Below are 17500 nucleotides of genomic sequence, written 5' to 3'. Positions count from 1 at the left end.
TTTACAGCCAACAATATAGACAACCCAAGATTAGATACATGATTGCCCACTTCAAAACAGTAAAATGTCCTCAAGGCCACAACATAAACAGCTCAAAATTACAAGGCATAGGAAACATACCAGCCTTGGACAACGCAACTGCAGTCAAATATATGTGATAAGGAGGTTGATCAGCTTTGTCATCAGCATTTCTAGAGGCTGCAATATCCATAAACATACTAGGGAGCTCTGCGGCAAAATGAACCCAAGAGAATTTGTGTTAAATAACCACTAGTAACAAAATAGAGCTTGAAGAAAATAATAAAAAATATTTGAATTAATAAGGTCAATTTCAGAAAAAGTATACCATATCCTCTCTCACGAAAGGCCCACATGAAATGATCCCTGTTGATAAAACGAGTCCCTTCAGCCTTACGACGAAGTTCAGCAACTTCAATAAAGTCATCAAAATGCCCGCGCAGAGGCATTATGTTGTTCCAATTCACCAATATATAAGAAAAAGGAAAAAACACACCATTCACATTATATTTGACCTGGAACATAAACAAGATGATAATGGTTGGAAAAATTTCAAGCTTAAAAAAGAGCAAATATTTGAATGTGTAAAAACAGCCCACCCAAGCAAACACACCATTCTTTTTCTCCATAGAATAATTTTGAATAAGTAAAATTTAAGAAGGTTGTCAAACTCTTCATGGGGAGACCACTCTGAGTCTTGCCACTCAATAAAAGACCTCTCTGAGTCTTGCCACTCAATAATAAAAGACAGTGAATGAGCATCTAAACTGTACAAGGTTTCAATATCAATTATCTCCACAGCTTTGGCGATCAAAAACTCTTGACATTTCATATCACGATCCGTAAACATCTCTATCAGTAAATCTGTATATTGATCAACCTGCTCCAGGAAAGAAGACCACGTCATCAACACATATCATTTCTTTTGATGGCATTCCAATTTAAGCTGTAAGGTACATTCATGTACAACAGCTAGTGATGAGATGACTGAAGCAACCTGTGGATGCTCTTAATGATGCAGATAAAGAAAAGATGCATAACATTCATTATCTTATGACTAATTGAGGAAAACTAAGATATTTAAAAGATAGGATTAGTTGTAATTTCAATCAAATTATCGACGACATTTTATTAGGATTTAGAATATTATTATATTTACAACTAAGAAATGACTCCCTCAGTCCCTACTTCTTTGCTCCTTGTGGGCTATGCACACAAACGAAGATGGAGAAAAAGAAGAGAGAAAAGTGTAAGGGGGTCGGTATGGCCCCACCATGTATAAAAAGTAGAGAGAAATTTTTTAGATAAAGAGACGGAGCAAAAAATTTAGGACAGCCTTAAAAAGGAAATAGGATACAGAATTAGGGACGGAGGGAATAGTATTTTGACTTGTAATAGATCATTAGATATATTCTTTTTCTTCAAGCAAGTTTCAGGCTCTAATATACACATATATTATGGTATTATATGGAGTGAATTTAATAGTAAGATATTAAAGTATTGGTTGGAGAAGTTGTCCTTCCACTTTACAATCATTCTCCCATCCCACTGTAGCTAAGCTAGAATCCACCAAAGTCTGCCTATTATGATAGGTAATGGAGAAGATATCTAATTTAATAAATATATACTTTAGCCCTGTTCTCTACCAACAATCCGCCTTTGAAGTGTTTGAACACACTCTCAAAAGAAACAAAGGATGTTGACTTCACATAACCTACCTTCCATTAGCCGCCGCCGCCACCATTGCTCAACCATCAGCTTGCTAACATCAAACAAACTGTGAAAACAGCACTTCCTTAAAGAAAAGTGGCTATATTGTTGAACAAAGGCAATTTAGTTTGGATGTGATCTAGAGGTGTTACATCAACTGTACAGATGAGTATTCTTAATCCAAATAAATCTAAAATCAATGCAACAAAACAAGGAAAAAGGTATTAAAAAATTAACATATAGGTTCACTTTAATAATTTAAACATAGTATTATGAATAGAACAACTAATACTAAGCCAGATTATTGTTTTTTTAGACTTTTAACAGCCTCCAGATATCCAGAATGAAATAAGGCAATATTTTCAAATCAATCAAAAGTGTTCATATGTCTATGTATATCCTTCAATACAAAAAATGATCATCTATAAGCAAACACAATTATTAGTATTTAGAATTTTACCGATAATCTTGGACAAAGCTTTACTTTTCTGATTGCTTTCAGAATGTCATCATCAACAGTACTCTGTCATTACAAACAAGCTCAGCAAATTGTGAACATAACAAAAAAGCCTGGTAGTCCGTAGTTAGCAGAAAAGCAAGAAAACCATGCTACCTTCATATTTTCCTCGACGCGATAATACTGGGGCAACAACAAAAAACAAAGTCAATATACAGCCACACAGGCTAAGGTTCCTATGAAAAATAGGTACACTAAAATCTTCTCAAATTCAAAGAAAGCATTCAGCTTATTGTCTAGCATAAAGTCATATCTTACTAAAGCAATTAACCAATTTATTCATACAATCATCTATGCACCAAGATGCGCAAAATCTTAACTGGTATATGCACATACCGTATAAGGCTTCTCATATGAGAGACTGCTATAACGCTGCACAGTGAAAGCAAACATCAGAAGGGATGGAATCATCACATGAAAATGGTAAATGACATCAATATTTCAAAGCTTTACCGAAACCATTCTGCCAAGATCATGTTCCGTCAACAAAGAGTATCTTTCCGGGCCAACCTTTTTATAGAAAATCCACTTGCAAAACTCAAAAACTGATTCATTCTGCAAAAAAAAGAAAATAAATAAAACATAAATTATTGATATTTGAGAGCTTGAACTGGCTTGGATGAAAGAGTAGCAGAGTCAATTACGGTAAAAGGCACTTAATCACTTATACTCCATGATATGGCACTGATTGACTAAAACTTTTTTATGGTATATTCACTTGTAAAACTCATAAATTTATTCATTCGTGAAAAAAGTAAAAATACATAATTACTGATTGACTAAAACTTTTTTATGGTATATTCACTTGTAAAACTCATAAATTTATTCATTCGTGAAAAAAGCAAAAATACATAATTGATTGAATAAACTTGCAACGGAGATACAGTGGCACTACTTTCCTATAGCTTCCTTTAATCCTCTACAAGTGATAAGATAAAATAACTTATTTCTACTATAAAATCTATTGAATTTTGAGCTTTTAAGCTCCAAATATTGAATTAGGCATGTGGTTTCATACAATCCATCTACGCACCTCAAAAGGTGTTTAGACGTTTTTAAGACGATAAAGTAACAAATCAAAAATACCACTCTTAGTAATGGCATTACATTTAAAAAATAAAATCAACGTCTGAATACCACATGCCTATTTGACATGTAAATAATCCTTTACAAAAAAAAAAAACCAAAAAAAAAAGAGGAAAAAAGAGTACAACTTTTTCCTCATCATTCACCAATAAAAAAAATATATAAACTTGCTAATTGCTAATACCAGTTTTTGACCAAAAGGGAAAAGATAAAATGCACGGTACATAACACACACACACACCTTCTCGCCTATAGGTGCAAGTTCTTCCCAAAACTTGTTTTGTTGATCAATAACCATGCGAGAACTTCCCATCCGGTATAAATCCTCCTGTCATGTATAGATGTATAAACAATATAATAAGTATACAGTAGAAAGGAACAATGATCAGACGCATGTCATCATTCTGGTTTGAAACATCTCAACTTTTAAAGAATATAAAGCAGAGAGAGGGCAGGAGAAAATCATAGGAACTAGAGTACCTTGTCATACAACAGGTAAGCAAGAGTGGTAAGTCCTTCAATCAGACTATCATAAAGTTGACCAGGTAATTCCTTGCAATCAACCAGAAAAGTTTTGCAAGTTCTCAAGATTAACTCTTTTAAAGCAGCTTCCTCAATTGCTTCCAAATGCTCATCAATAGTGACTTCATTAAGGTCGCTCTGGTTATTTGCAATCCAATAAGGATTGAGTTAGTTCATAAATAGATTTACATAAAAGGTTTTCATCAGGACACAATCTTACTAACCAAAAGTATATAATCTTATTTATTTAGGAAGCACACAATCTTATTTATTTAGGAAGCCCACCAGGAAGCTTAGTTGTGTCGCACACCTGGCTTATGGTGAGGTTCGAGACCTTCCTTAAGCGGCATCAAGTTGCTTACCATAACCCTTGTTGGTACGCAATCATTTATTTACTAGTGTAAAAAAACTCTAAATATTGGATATTTTGACAGCATCAAAAATATTGGTTAAAAAAATGCAATTTCTTCTTAATTTTACATAGTAATTAAACCGCCCTTATGTTCAACTACATGGATTCTTACAAGGCTTATAATGAAAATTGGTATACAAGCTTTTCCCTTTAATACTATGTGATTTTGTGTTTGAACCAATTTTATCCAATTTGCTATTCCAACTATCTTACTAGCCAAAAGTATGTAATCATAACAACAAAAATGGAGAATAATTGAAGAATAAGTAGATAGAAAAAGATTACAGCAAGTTTTGGCTTCTTCGACAAAGGTTCATCGCCTGGACTTCCGTTGTCCGACAACGTCTTCCCATCTTCATCATCTGAAGCTTCGTTTTCCCACATGCTGTCCCGAACTTCATGGCATGATCTTTCGCTGTCTGACATAACCTGAATCAAGTTGGATAAACAAATTTTCCAACTTAACAGCAAATTAAAAGCTAAAGCAGAAGAATTAAGAAAAAAGTTTGGATAATAATCATAAAAATAGAATTTAGAAAGAAATTCAACAACAATAGGTATAATTATTAGAAGAATTAGAAACATACCAACGAGAATTTGATAAGCCAAGAGGGAGAAGGTCAAGAGAATGAAAAAGTTAGGTTTTTTAGGGTTATGGAAATCGAGAAAGAGGGGTGTAGAACTTTAGATGCAGTGAAATAGGGGAGAACTGAAAAAGAATTAACAAAAAAGTCAAAAACTAAAGAGTTTTAATATATACGAAGTACGAAGTACTTATTCCCAAAAGAAAAATAATAAAAAAATAAATACGGAGTACTAGATTAGCTCGTGCGATATACGATTATAATAAAAAGAACTAGTGGATAGCCCCGAGCGTTGGCCCGAGTTGCTACCATTGCAGACATGTAATCCATAAATTTTTTTAAAGGCTTTTTAAAACTTAAATTGTCATTGTCAAATTAAAATGAGAAAAATCATGTATCTCAACTAGAGATACACTGAACCATCTCAAAAGGGTACGAAGATCTTTTTGCGTGGTAATGTGGGGTTAATGTTGTAATTTTGTCTTAAAAATATCTATTTTTTGCGTGGTAATCTGAATCTCACTTCTTGATCACTATTTTTGAGTTATTTCTCTCTTTTACTTCATTCACCTTTCCTTTGAAATTGGATCGTAAGGCTGAACATCTTAATATAATCTTTTATCAATCCAATCAATGAAACCATGCAAAACATAAAGCAAATTAATCAACGTTGGTAAGGCTGAACATCTTAATTCTACATTAAAAGGGATATTATATATAGGACATATAAATGAAACTACCAGTAATCCATAATTCCTTACAACTTCTAATATTAAAAACACAGTAAGACAGTAAACTGGTAATACTCAATTTGAAACTCCAAAAACTGAGTAAATACTACCATTAGAGCAACTCATCAGTACACCTAGCCGTAAAATGTTGCCTGAACCAACTACGATTATTTCCGGGCAAGAGTACACACAAAAGACTAGACTCGTCTAGTCATACTTATTCAAGAACAGTTGAAACCAAACTTATCTTGCAATCCCAAGTGCCAACAACATGACCATCAAAACGTATACCTCCTTGATATTGTCTATAAAAACTTTTACTCGGATCAAGTAATGCAAGCAGTTTACCATTTAATACCAACCATTTACTAGTCTTAAAAATACACAATAAACACATATCATTGCAATTGAGATCATACATATTCGTCCAAGTCAAGTCATCTTTGTTCAAACTCCAAACTTTACGATGACAAAATGTATACTGTAAACCATTGGTAAACACTTTCCGACCATAATTATCAGCCAAAACATACTAAATATGTACCCAGAAAATGTGACAACACCTAGAACCTAAAAGCCGAGACTCAATACAATCTTGGGGAATATTAAATAAGAAGACCATCAATTAAATACGTACTACATTTGAAATTGATAAAATAATAGGATTCATTGGGGAATATTGTCAAACACTTAGTGTGCATCAACATTTTAGCATAAATTAGTGCAATACAAGTACCAAAATTGATAAAATCAATCTCTATAACCATTCATAACCTCAGAAATTATAAATAAAAGTTCGAATTACACTATAAAGAACCCTAAATTAACAAATGAAGCAAAATTAAAACTAAAATCAACTAATAAGTACTAAAATAGAAATCGCCCGGAAAAATAATCGAACGAACATTGAACCGAAAATCAGCAAAAAAATTGACAAAAACCTTAAGTAATCAAACTTTAATCAACGAAAATAAAACGTTAATCAAACAAATCAAACTAAAATCAACAAAAATCAAACTAAAATAACGAAAATTACTGTCATGGTATCATTTATTTAATTTATTTGTTTATTTAAATTATTTATGTCATATTACCTTATTACCCCTTGACCTTTCACATTGACTTTGACTTTCGATCAACGGGCCCTTTTCTGAATTTTCCATCTCCCTTGAATGGCCCATGAATTAGTAACCTCTCAATGCCTTAACTACTTTCCCGTAAAGCAACTCCCCACTCTCCCTCATTCCATGGCTATCCTTCTTCCAAGGTTGGTAACTTCCCACTTCCCTTTAAATGCATGGTAATCCTTCTTCCATGGGAACTAACTGCCCATGTCTCCCATGATCTTCAACTCCCACTCTCTGATGTAACTTCCTCCTTGTGCATTATAAAAAGGGACAGCCATCAGAGAGGAGGGGACATCTGAAAATAATCCTTCTTAGTATCCTTACACACTCTCCATTTCATTAGCCCACCAAGATTCTAACAATATCAATCTCGACGTTCACTTACATTCAGTTGATAATCATCTACTCAATCTCACATTAACGTTCTAACTTGAGCGTTGGAGGGGTTTTCCGGGAGATCACCACCCGGACAAGGCTAACGTGTTGTTTCGTAGGAATTCAAGTCGCTTCCTTCCACGAGTCACTGCTCTTGATCACACTTCCACTTACTGTATTTCAAGAGTCTTCCACTTCCACGTTTCATCACCGAAACAGTTTGGCGCCGTCTGTGGGGAGAAGAATAAGAAGTCATGGCTCCTAAGAAAAATCCGACTCAAACCGCCACCGTGCATAGCACAGATACAGACACTTCTGCAGGTCACGCTAATAATCAAGCCGTGACTCGCCGTGATCTGGACATGCTAGCACGAAACCTCACTGCCGCTTTCTCTGAACAACTTCGCGCCGTCATAAATAATACTCCTACTCAACAACGAGTATTAGAAGACATGGCGAACCAAATAAAAAACTTGCGAGAACGAATCGAACCCCATCAGGAGATACCAAAGTCTCATGAATCTCAAGATGGGAACTCGAGGACTTCCCACTCCAGTAGACGCAATAAGAAGAGGCGGGAGAGATCTGGAACCTACCCGAGTCTCAGCAAAACAGATCTGCGAGATGGCGAATCTAAAACCGCCTCTCGAGACGCCCGCACCTTCTTAGAGAGCAAGAAACAAAAGACGTCTGAAAGCGTCCAATCACTAGTGGATAAAAGGAGGGAAGAAAGAAAGCAAGCCCAAGCCGCGGAGTCTAGCCGCCGCATCACCATGCCGCGGAATGAGGCCGGCAAAAGTAGCCTTTCTGGAAATCTTATACCAATAATCTCTCCACTGGCCTCGGAGATACTAAATACCCCCAGTAATGGGAAAATAAAGATTCCGAACATGGCGGCCTTCGATGGAACGTCCTGCCCGGAGGAACACCTGATGGCCTACAAAAACTTGATGCTGCTGTATACCAATGACCCGTCGTTGTGGTGCAAGTTCTTCCCGACTACTCTTACGGGAGTAGCGCTGACATGGTATACCTCCCTTCCAGGAGGAAGTATACACAACTTTGCCCAACTGGAAGAGAAGTTCCTGGGCCACTTTGTAGCTTCCAGAAGGCAGGAGAAATCAAACTTCCATCTACTCAGCATCACGCAATTGGAAGGGGAGTCTATATCATCCTATCTAAAAAAGTTTCATGAGGCGGTGCTGGAAGTAACCGATTTGGAAGAATCGGTTGCATTAAACGCCCTGATCAACGGAATGAAGGCCCAACGGCTGAAGTTCCAGTTGGTCGAAAGTCAAGTGAAGACATACGCGGAGGCCATAAAGCAATGCCAAAGCTATGTCACGCTCCGAAATATGTCAGGCCCATGATCTTAAAAAACGGAGGTTCGATAAGAAGGACCCCACTGCCAATCACCCTTCAAGGAACAGAGAAGAACAGCCATCAAGGAGGGAAAGAAACTACATGCCGCGTCGTCCGGAACCCCGTCAGATATGGGACCCCCACGACCCCGTCACGTATATGTCACTGAAGGGGAGCCCAAGACGAGGAATCTATTAGATGGAGGCAATGATCCGCTGTTCAACCGGAATAGGAAGGACATATTCTTCGCCATCAGAGATCAATTGCCAACTCCACCTCCTACGGCTACCCCCTCTGATAGGCGCAACTACAATCTGTGGTGTGATTACCACAAAGAGCATGGCCACACTTTGGCCCAATGCCGCGAACTCAAACGTATCCTCCACCAATTGGCGGACGAAGGAAAGTTGTCCAGGTTCATCAACCGAAAGGACTACGACGCTAGAAAGGAAGTAGAAAGAAGGTCATGGAATCCAAGACGCAGATCCCCCAAGAGGGATGAGGCCAGGCGTGAAAGTTCCAACACTCAAGGAACTATTAACATGATTTTCGGAGGATATACGGAAGAATATCCTACCATCCGCGCAGCGAGAGATAGCGTCCACACTCTACTAAAAGGGCCCCCGAAGGCCTCAACAAGTGGGTCGATCATGAAGTTCGATGTCACGACCTCCCAAACACTGCAACAACCCCATACGGACCCTCTGGTGGTCACCCTCAAAATTGGGCAAATGAAAGTCAAAAGGGTACTCGTGGATACCGGGAGCACGGCCGATCTCATAACAACGGAGTGCTTAAGAAAGATGAAGTTTGAAGAAAAGCACTTGCAACCCCTAGACAAGCCGCTGATTGGGTTTGGGGGAAGTCAAGTTATTCCACTGGGCACGATCATCCTCCCCGTGCGGGTGGGAGAAAGAAATGAAAGCAGAACCATGCCCATACGATTCACGGTGGTGGATCTCACCTTTCCCTACAACGCTATCATGGGGCTTCCGCTGATCAACAAAATCAAAGCCGCGATCTTTCCCCATCAACTCCTGCTACAATTCGAGCGGGATGATGGACAGGTAGGAATCCTCAAAGGGGGATCAGGTGACGGCACGCCAATGCCTCATTAACACCTTAAAGCGAGGAACTTTTACCACCCCCTCTAAAATGGAAAGGGAAGAGCAGTCACCTAACGTCATGAGCGTGTATCTAGAAAGCCCAAACCCGCAAGAAAGGCCTCGCCCCGTAGAACGATACGAGGAGGTGGACATATTCGGAGGAAAACGCATCAAAATAGGCAAGGATCTCCCTGCTCCGATTAGGCAAGATATTGTTGCCACCCTTACAGAGTTCCGCGACGTCTTCGCTTTTTCCACGGAAGAGATGCCTGGCATCCCTACAAGCGTCATGTGCCATAAACTTGATATAAAACCAGGCTACAAACCCGTGAAGCAAAAGCTGCGACATCAAGGAAAAGAGCGGATAGAGGCCGCCCGAGAGGAAGTGGAGAAATTGCTAAGAGCGGGATTCATCAAAGAATGCAAGTACTCTGACTGGCTCTCAAACGTCGTCCTTGTGAAAAAAGCAAACGGCAAGTGGAGGATGTGCGTTGACTTGACGGACCTGAATAAAGCCTGCCCCAAAGACGATTATCCTCTTCCTAAGATAGATCGTCTGGTTGATTCCACGGCAGGCCTCGCTCTACTGAGTTTCATGGATGCAAACGCCGGCTACCATCAGATCCCTTTGGCCATAGAAGACCAGCCACATACGGCCTTCATCACAAATGCCGGAGTATACTGTTACAAGGTTATGCCCTTCAGGCTAAAGAATGCTGGAGCTACCTACCAGAGAATGTTCAATAAGGTCTTCCAATCTCAAATAGGCCGAAATTTGGAAGTATACGTGGATGATATGATCACTAAAAGCAAACAAGCGTCCCAACATGCCGCGGACTTACGCAAAACATTCAACACCCTCCGGAAACATCAAATGAGACTCAACCCTAAAAAGTGCGTGTTTGGGGTCACCGGTGGGAAATGCCTTGGTTTTCTCGTTGACAAAAGAGGAATAGAAGCTAACCCTGATAAGATAAAGGCAATCCGGGACGTGAAGTCCCCAAGATCTGTAAAAGAAGTTCAAAAGCTAACAGGATGCATAGCTGCCTTGGGGAGGTTTTTGTCCAAATCCGCTGATAGATGTTCACCCTTCTTCAAAACCCTTAAACAGAGCAAGTTTGAATGGACAAAAGAGGCCGAGGAATCCTTCCAGCAGTTGAAAGAGCATTTGTCTTCTTTGCCGAAACTAGTCTCGCCATACAACGGGGAGAAACTGGTCTTATATGTCTCGGTCTCCGAATACTCCTTGTCAGGAGTATTGATCGCCGAAAAAGAGAGGAAGCAATTCCCCATATACTATGTGAGTCACGCCTTTCGAGGATCTGAAGGAAACTACAGCAAAGTTGAAAAAGTCTTATTTGCAATCGTGATGGCGAGCAGAAAACTGAAACCTTACTTCCAATCCCACCAGATCGTCGTCAGATCCAGCCAACCCTTGAAAAAGATTCTGGAAGGAAAGAATAAATCCAGCCGCGTCACGGATTGGGCTAATCAACTTGCGGATTTCGGCATCGAATACGAACCACGAACGGCGATCAAAGCACAAGCCTTGGCGAATTTCATCGCCGAAAGTACCGTCCCCCAACTTCTTGAGCCTAATCAAGAATGGAAGTTGTATGTAGATGGGTCCTCAACGCAATCAGCAAGTGGGGCTGGTCTCCTCATTGTGTCTTCCGCTGGGGTCCGTATGGAAAGGGCGGTCAGATTCGAGTTCGCGGCATCCAACAATGAGGCCAAATACGAAGCATTACTGATGGGATTGAAAATCTGCTACGAGGCAGAAGCCAAAGTACTGTCCGCGTTTTCTGACTCCCAACTAATAGTTGGACAAGTCAATGGGGAATTTGAAGCCAAAGATGACAGCATGAAAATGTACTTACAGCAAGTAAAAGGATTTGTTCAAAAATTCGACAAGTTCACGTTGATCCACATCCCGAGATCCCAAAATGCACAGGCCGATTCTCTGGCGAAACTCGCCAGCTCAGCAGAAACATCCGCGGCTCGTGACATCATCTGGGAAGTGCTTCCAAACCCCAGTATCAACCACATGGTCAACACCATTGACAGGTCAGAAACGTGGATGGAACCCTACATCGAATTTTTGCAAAACCAGACGCTTCCCCAGGATGAAAATCAAGCAAAAGTGTTCCAGAGGAAGGCTAGATGGTTCGAACTCTACGAGGGAACACTCTACAAAAAGTCATACACTCATCCCCTCTTAAAATGTGTTTCCCCTGAAGAAGGAAATTACATCCTTCGCGAGATACACGAAGGCGAATGCGGTATACATCAGGGTGTACGAACTGTCATTGGAAAAGTACTCCGAAGCGGATATTATTGGCCTTCACTGCGTGAAGACGCGGAAAAATTGATCAAACGATGTCCCGAATGTCAGTACCACTCAAAGATAGGAAGGAAGCCCTCAAATTACTTGACCGTCATGCAAGCCGTTCTGCCTTTCGACAAGTGGGGCATGGATCTCCTTGGCCCCTTTCCCCCCGCAAAGGGGCAACGGATTTTTATCATTGTGGACATTGATTATTTCACCAAGTATGTAGAAGCAGAAGCCCTTAGCTCAATCACAGACAAGTAAGTCTGTCAGTTTATATGGCGAAATATCATTACAAGATACGGTATTCCTCGCGTGATCATCACTGACAATGGGAGACAGTTTATCAGTACAAACACAACACAATACTGTGATAAGTTTGGTATTCAAATCCGTTTCAGCTCCGTATCTCGGCCACAAACAAATGGGCAAGTCGAATCAGCAAACAAAGAGATCCTGAACGGTATCAAAAAGAAGATAGAAGGACTTAAAGGTACTTGGGATGAAGAACTACCCGGCATCTTGTGGGCAAGCCGAACAACCGTCAAAGAAGCAACGGGGCATACCCCACTCTCTCTGGTATACGGATCTGAAGCAATGCTTCCAGTAGAGATAGGCATACCCTCCACAAGGGTCACCTACTACTCACACGACGAGAATGAACAGAGAAAAAGGGAGAACCTGGATCTTCTTCCAGAAACACGGGGGAACGCATTATTAAGGTCAATGGCCCAAAAGCAAAAAATGATTCGCAGCTTCAACCGGCTCGTCAAAACCAAACATATTCATGTGGGGGACTATGTCCTACGCAAAGTCGAGGCCATAGGGAAGATCGTAGAGAAAGGAAAGCTTGGAGCCAACTGGGATGGTCCGTTCAAAATCGTCTGTATCATCAAGCCTGGAACATTTGAACTAGAAGACATGAAGGGAAAGAAGCTACCCCGCCCATGGAATGGAGATCATTTGAAAAAATACTTCATTTAAATAAGATTCGCAAGAGGCCAGTCTGATCATTAATGTCATTACAAGTTCATCCCGCGGCATTATCACATTATCCAGAATCAGTTATATTTCATCCCGCGGCATGAGTCGCGTTGTCATTACATTCAATAATAATCGAGATTTCATTTTTCTGATTTATCCGGCTCTAAAAAGTATTCAGTTATATTCTACTTCCGGTAATATTGCAAATCTTATAAAATTCAGTTATGTCAATAAGTCGGACCCCCAGATTGGGGTCCCAAACTTCAAAAATATTCTAAGTTATTCACTAAGATGTTTCCCAACCGGGACATCGACAAGTCGGACCCCCAGATTGGGGTCCTAAACTTCAAAAATATTCTAAGTTATTCACTAAGATGTTTCCCAACCGGGACATCGACAAGTCGGACCCCTAGATTGGGGTCCCAAACTTCAAAAATATTCTAAGTTACTCACTAAGATGTTTCCCAACTGGGACATCGACAAGTCGGACCCCCAGATTGGGGTCCCAAACTTCAAAAATATTCTAAGTTATTCGATAAAATGTTTCCCAACCGGGACATCGACAAGTCGGACCATCAGATTGGGGTCCCAAGTTCAAAATCATTCCGAATAAATATTTAGCTGAATTTTTCCTGGCCGCAACGTCGACAAGTCGGACCCCATGATAGGGGTCCTGAGTTCAAAATCAGACCAAGTAAATTTTTAAGGTCACCCAGCCGTGACATCGACAAGTCGGACCCTCAAATTGGTTCCAAGGCTGAAGTTGTCGAATCTACTCTAAGTAAATATCTTTTAGCCGTGACCTCAATTAAAGGATGTTTCTCGCCTATTGATGGAAAGAAGTCGCGGCTAATGAAAGAGAATTTGAAATACTTAAACAAGACGTTCGAATAATCATTAATCATCAAAATAATTCGGCGCACAAAGTGATCATATTCAAGGTTACAAGTTAAAATTACAAAAATTTCTACTTAATATTACAAAAACAAAACATTAGCCAAAAAGGTATCGACGTCCCCCTCAGTGTCCTGGGCCGGCAACGGAGGAGAATCGGCCGCCCCCTCCTCAAGACTTGGAGTGAAGCTCACAAAATCTTCAACATTGAATGGCTCCACTTCAATCCCGGATAGCTCCTTGGACAAACCTTGGAGGTTTCTTCCTTCATCGATGAGGAGATTTGACAAGTCTAAGCATAAACTCTCCAGTTGGGAAAGCGCCAAGTTCTCAGGGGTCCCCGAGGTCGAAGGAGGGGAGAGAGTTAGTTTATCCAGATCAAGGTATAATGCCTCCTTCTCAGCCGCGACATCAACCCTCTCCAACCAAGCCCTTGCCTCTTCCTCATCCCAGTTAATGTCCACCAGTACCGCGGACTCCCGTTCCAAAATTGGAGCTAGGTTGGCCAAAGCTTCGTCCCCCTTGACATATGCCTTTTGTTTGAGGGAATCGAAGTCAACGCCTAACTCCGCGACAGCCAGACGGTACCTCTCTTTAGTAATTGTGGACCCCGTGCCCACCATTTCTGCTGTCAGACTCCCTAAGAAACTCGACGCTTCCGGTTCGTCCGAAGTAAGCCAATCCCTAGCTATCCGGGCTCGTCTCCCCAAGCTGGTCTTATAAATCCGAGTCGCGGATAGCAAAGTCTTGAATTTGGCCGAATCAGCCGACACCTGTTCCAAAAGACACTGGTTCTGATGAACCAGTTTAGCATGAACATCCATCAGGTGACCAATTTCGTGGCCGAGGGTTGCCGATTTATTGGAAGCCGCGTCCAGACTCTCGACGGTCTCCTCCAGTTGCTTCCTCGCCCTCTCCCGCCACTGCTTAGTTCTGACTAAACGCTCCTTCAGCTTAGAACATTTAGCCAGCTTTTCCTTTAAGCCCGGCAGTTCATCTCGGAGCTTTTGAAGCTCCTCGTCCTGCTCATCGCAGCGGGAGGATAAGGCAGCCAGAGTCTCCCTGTCCGCGGCGCTTTGGCGACTGAGGTTGAGCTCAAAAAGAATAAATCAAAATCTAGACAGTTAAACTTAAGAAGATATAAGAGGAAGGAAGTTACCTCAGCCGCGAAAACTTGGAGTTGACGGACCCTATCGGTGGGGGAAAGGGACTCCAAGAGATCAACATCCACTTGGCTGATCAAGTGAGAAGTCGCCCTATTAAATCGGGTTATCATGCCCTTATGGCCCAAGTCGGTGAAAGGGGTGTCGTGACGGAAAGGAAGAACCTCCCGACGACGATACACCTCTTCCACCTTGGCTTTAGGAGCCGCGGCCGATTCCCCCACCTTCTCTTTGCCCCGGCTCAGGACAGGGGACGCCTTAGCTTGAGGTGAAGCCACCTCCTCTTCCACCGACCTCATTTGCAGAGGTACGGCTGACATTATTGTTGTTCCCGCCGAGGCCTTTATTGAGGCACTCTCCTCATGGGAGGAAGAGACTCTCTTTCTCTTCCTCTCCCTTTTCTTCGATTCCCTCTTCTTAGAAGGGATTACCCTCTGAGAGTCATCGGGAATATGGACCTGTCTCCTCTCCTCAAGGAGCCGGAGAGCCTCCTCTTCGCAGGGGACCTCGTCCAGCCCCTTCTCCGCCGTTGTAGAGTCCTATAAGAGAAAAAAATTAGAAGAAATCAAAGAAATCCACTATAGTTCGGGAAGAATGAAGAAAGTTATACCTTTGGCGGAAGAGGTAGAGGTTTCTCCGGAGGCCGTTGGATGGCCCCTTGAGCAAATCTCATGACACTGAATTTCTTCATGAGTTCCGGATCTTTTGCTCGAAGGTTTTCCTTGGCTATCGCTGCAAAACCACGAGTTAGAGACAAGCAAATAATAGAAAAAAGAAGGAAGAAGTCCGACAACTCTTACTCCGATCGATAGCCAAGCTGATGCCGAATGCTGAGAGGAGGTTCTCATTCTCCAACTCAGGACGACCTGGTATCCAGTTGAGCTGGACGTTCATGGGTTTCCTTCCCAGTTAAACGTCCATCTTTGCATACTCAATTATTACCGCGTCGCTAAGAGAACATTGCGGGATTCCATTATTGAAACCCGAAAGGTTGGGTTTGATGTCGAAGGATGTCTTGATGTTCCATCCTTCCGAATTATATAGGTAGGCAAATTTAGTCCTATACCCCTTTTGGTTATCGGGGAGGTCATGGACTATCTTCAGTCCACGACGGTGGGTAAAAGTTATCCAGCCGCAGCCGTATGATTGAGAGTTACATAGGCGGGCTCTAAATATATATCTAAAGGCGGTGAGTGTTGGTGGCACGGCCAAAACTTTACACAAGATCAAAAATGCCACCATACAGCCCCAGGCGTTTGGGTATAACTCGAGCATTGAAACGTTCAAAAACTCTAACACCTCCCTAAAAAACGGGTGAAGAGGAAACCTAAGTCCTAATTCAAAAGAGGGAAAATATACGGCTATACAGTGTGGGGGAGGAAACCTAACAGTGTCATAATTCCCCGGGGTAATAATATTTATGTTGTCTTTCAAACCCTATTTTTGAGAGATGGCTTCCCGACGCTTGTCTAGGTCTCTCTTGGTTTGTAAATCTATGAAATAATTAAGGGGACCGCCGTTGGGAATGTAGAATGGTGGAGGAACCGGCGCTGCGCTCTCCCTTCCAGAAGACTTGGTTGATCCTTCAAGGTTTTCCATATCTACATACAATAAACCTTCCAGGTCAGGATTTATTCGCGCCAAGTAATTGGGAAAGAAAGCAACGCTCACTTCCCAAGGAGCAGTTTTCATAATCTCCGGAGGGTATACAGGGGATACGGACGACTCATCCCCGGCTTTTATTGGTTCATAATGGGGGGTGATTCTCACTGAACTACTTTCGTCGGAATCATTCATTAATAACCCCTCTTTATTAAAGCGTCTACATGCTACCAAAGGAATTTCTGTCGGGATATCCGAGTTAATGTCGAAGTTAGCTATTATCTCATGAGTAGCCGCGACATCCATATTAATGATAATCGAAAAATAGTAGGCGAAACTTATGAAGGATTAGGGCTAATTTCATAAAATTAATTCAAAACTAAATATTCAAGAATGCGAAGAACAATTTGAAGAACAGTTTGAAGGTTAATGAGAAGAAATTCAAGAAATTTGAGGGAAGATTTGAATACCTTGAAAATATATTGAAGATTTGTCAGAAATTTGATGAAGCTCTGTCAGAATTCTTGAAGATCTTCGAGAGGATTGTCAGAAGTTTGAATAAGGATTGAAGATTCTCAGAGCGTCTCTCTCTACTTTCTCTTTCTAGCAATATGAAGAATTGAGGGAATTAAAGAGTTAGGTGAAGCGAGAATTGTTCCAACAATCCTATTTATTGCAGCAATAAATGCTGAAAACATCGAATCTAAACCTCCTTTGAAAGTAAGGTGGTAACCAAAATTTAAATCGGGGAGTCGATAAGTCGGACCCCAAATAAGGGGACAAATGTCAAAAATTTGTTTAAGTATTTTCACATGATGTTCGAGGAGTCGATTAGTCGGAACCCCCCTTAAAGGGAAATATTGAAAATATTCTCCAAGTATCAAATCTTGGTTATGACCGTGCACTTGATAAGTCGGACTAACAGGATGGGGTAAAATGGCAATAGTTTTTTAAGTTATAAAAATTCTGTTAAAGCCG

At 41.0% G+C, this 17500-nt stretch overlaps 2 protein-coding genes across 4 annotated transcripts in view; one reads left to right on the top strand and one right to left on the bottom strand.

Annotated features, from left to right (window-relative positions):
• LOC130825433 (uncharacterized) overlaps positions 1–17500 on the bottom strand; it is a 19359-nt gene that overhangs the window by 741 nt on the left and 1118 nt on the right. The window contains exons 1-12 of one of the 3 annotated variants that reach the window (XM_057690662.1): positions 6675–7297; positions 4853–4974; positions 4551–4694; positions 3812–3991; positions 3573–3659; positions 2699–2800; positions 2582–2617; positions 2342–2368; positions 2189–2251; positions 632–898; positions 347–533; positions 121–228 (exon numbers count right to left, since the gene is read on the bottom strand). In XM_057690662.1, coding sequence (XP_057546645.1) covers positions 121–228; positions 347–533; positions 632–898; positions 2189–2251; positions 2342–2368; positions 2582–2617; positions 2699–2800; positions 3573–3659; positions 3812–3991; positions 4551–4691 — 1198 coding nt within the window. In that variant the 5' untranslated portion in view covers positions 4692–4694; positions 4853–4974; positions 6675–7297. Of the gene's footprint in view, positions 1–120; positions 229–346; positions 534–631; positions 899–2188; positions 2252–2341; positions 2369–2581; positions 2618–2698; positions 2801–3572; positions 3660–3811; positions 3992–4550; positions 4695–4852; positions 4975–6674; positions 7298–17500 lie in introns of those variants that run through there. The other 2 variants (XM_057690663.1, XM_057690661.1) reach the window with 2 other exon arrangements.
• Positions 9816–12863, top strand: LOC130824969 (uncharacterized). The gene is made up of 2 exons (XM_057689993.1): positions 9816–12139; positions 12281–12863. Exons 1-2 carry the CDS (start codon positions 9816–9818, stop codon positions 12861–12863), a joined length of 2907 nt encoding a protein of 968 aa, XP_057545976.1.

This window comes from Amaranthus tricolor, chromosome 10 (assembly GCF_026212465.1).
Source record: "Amaranthus tricolor cultivar Red isolate AtriRed21 chromosome 10, ASM2621246v1, whole genome shotgun sequence".
Taxonomy (NCBI): Eukaryota; Viridiplantae; Streptophyta; class Magnoliopsida; order Caryophyllales; family Amaranthaceae; genus Amaranthus; species Amaranthus tricolor.
Note: the sequence above shows the minus strand (reverse complement) of the source record. Positions and strands in the feature narration are given on the sequence as shown.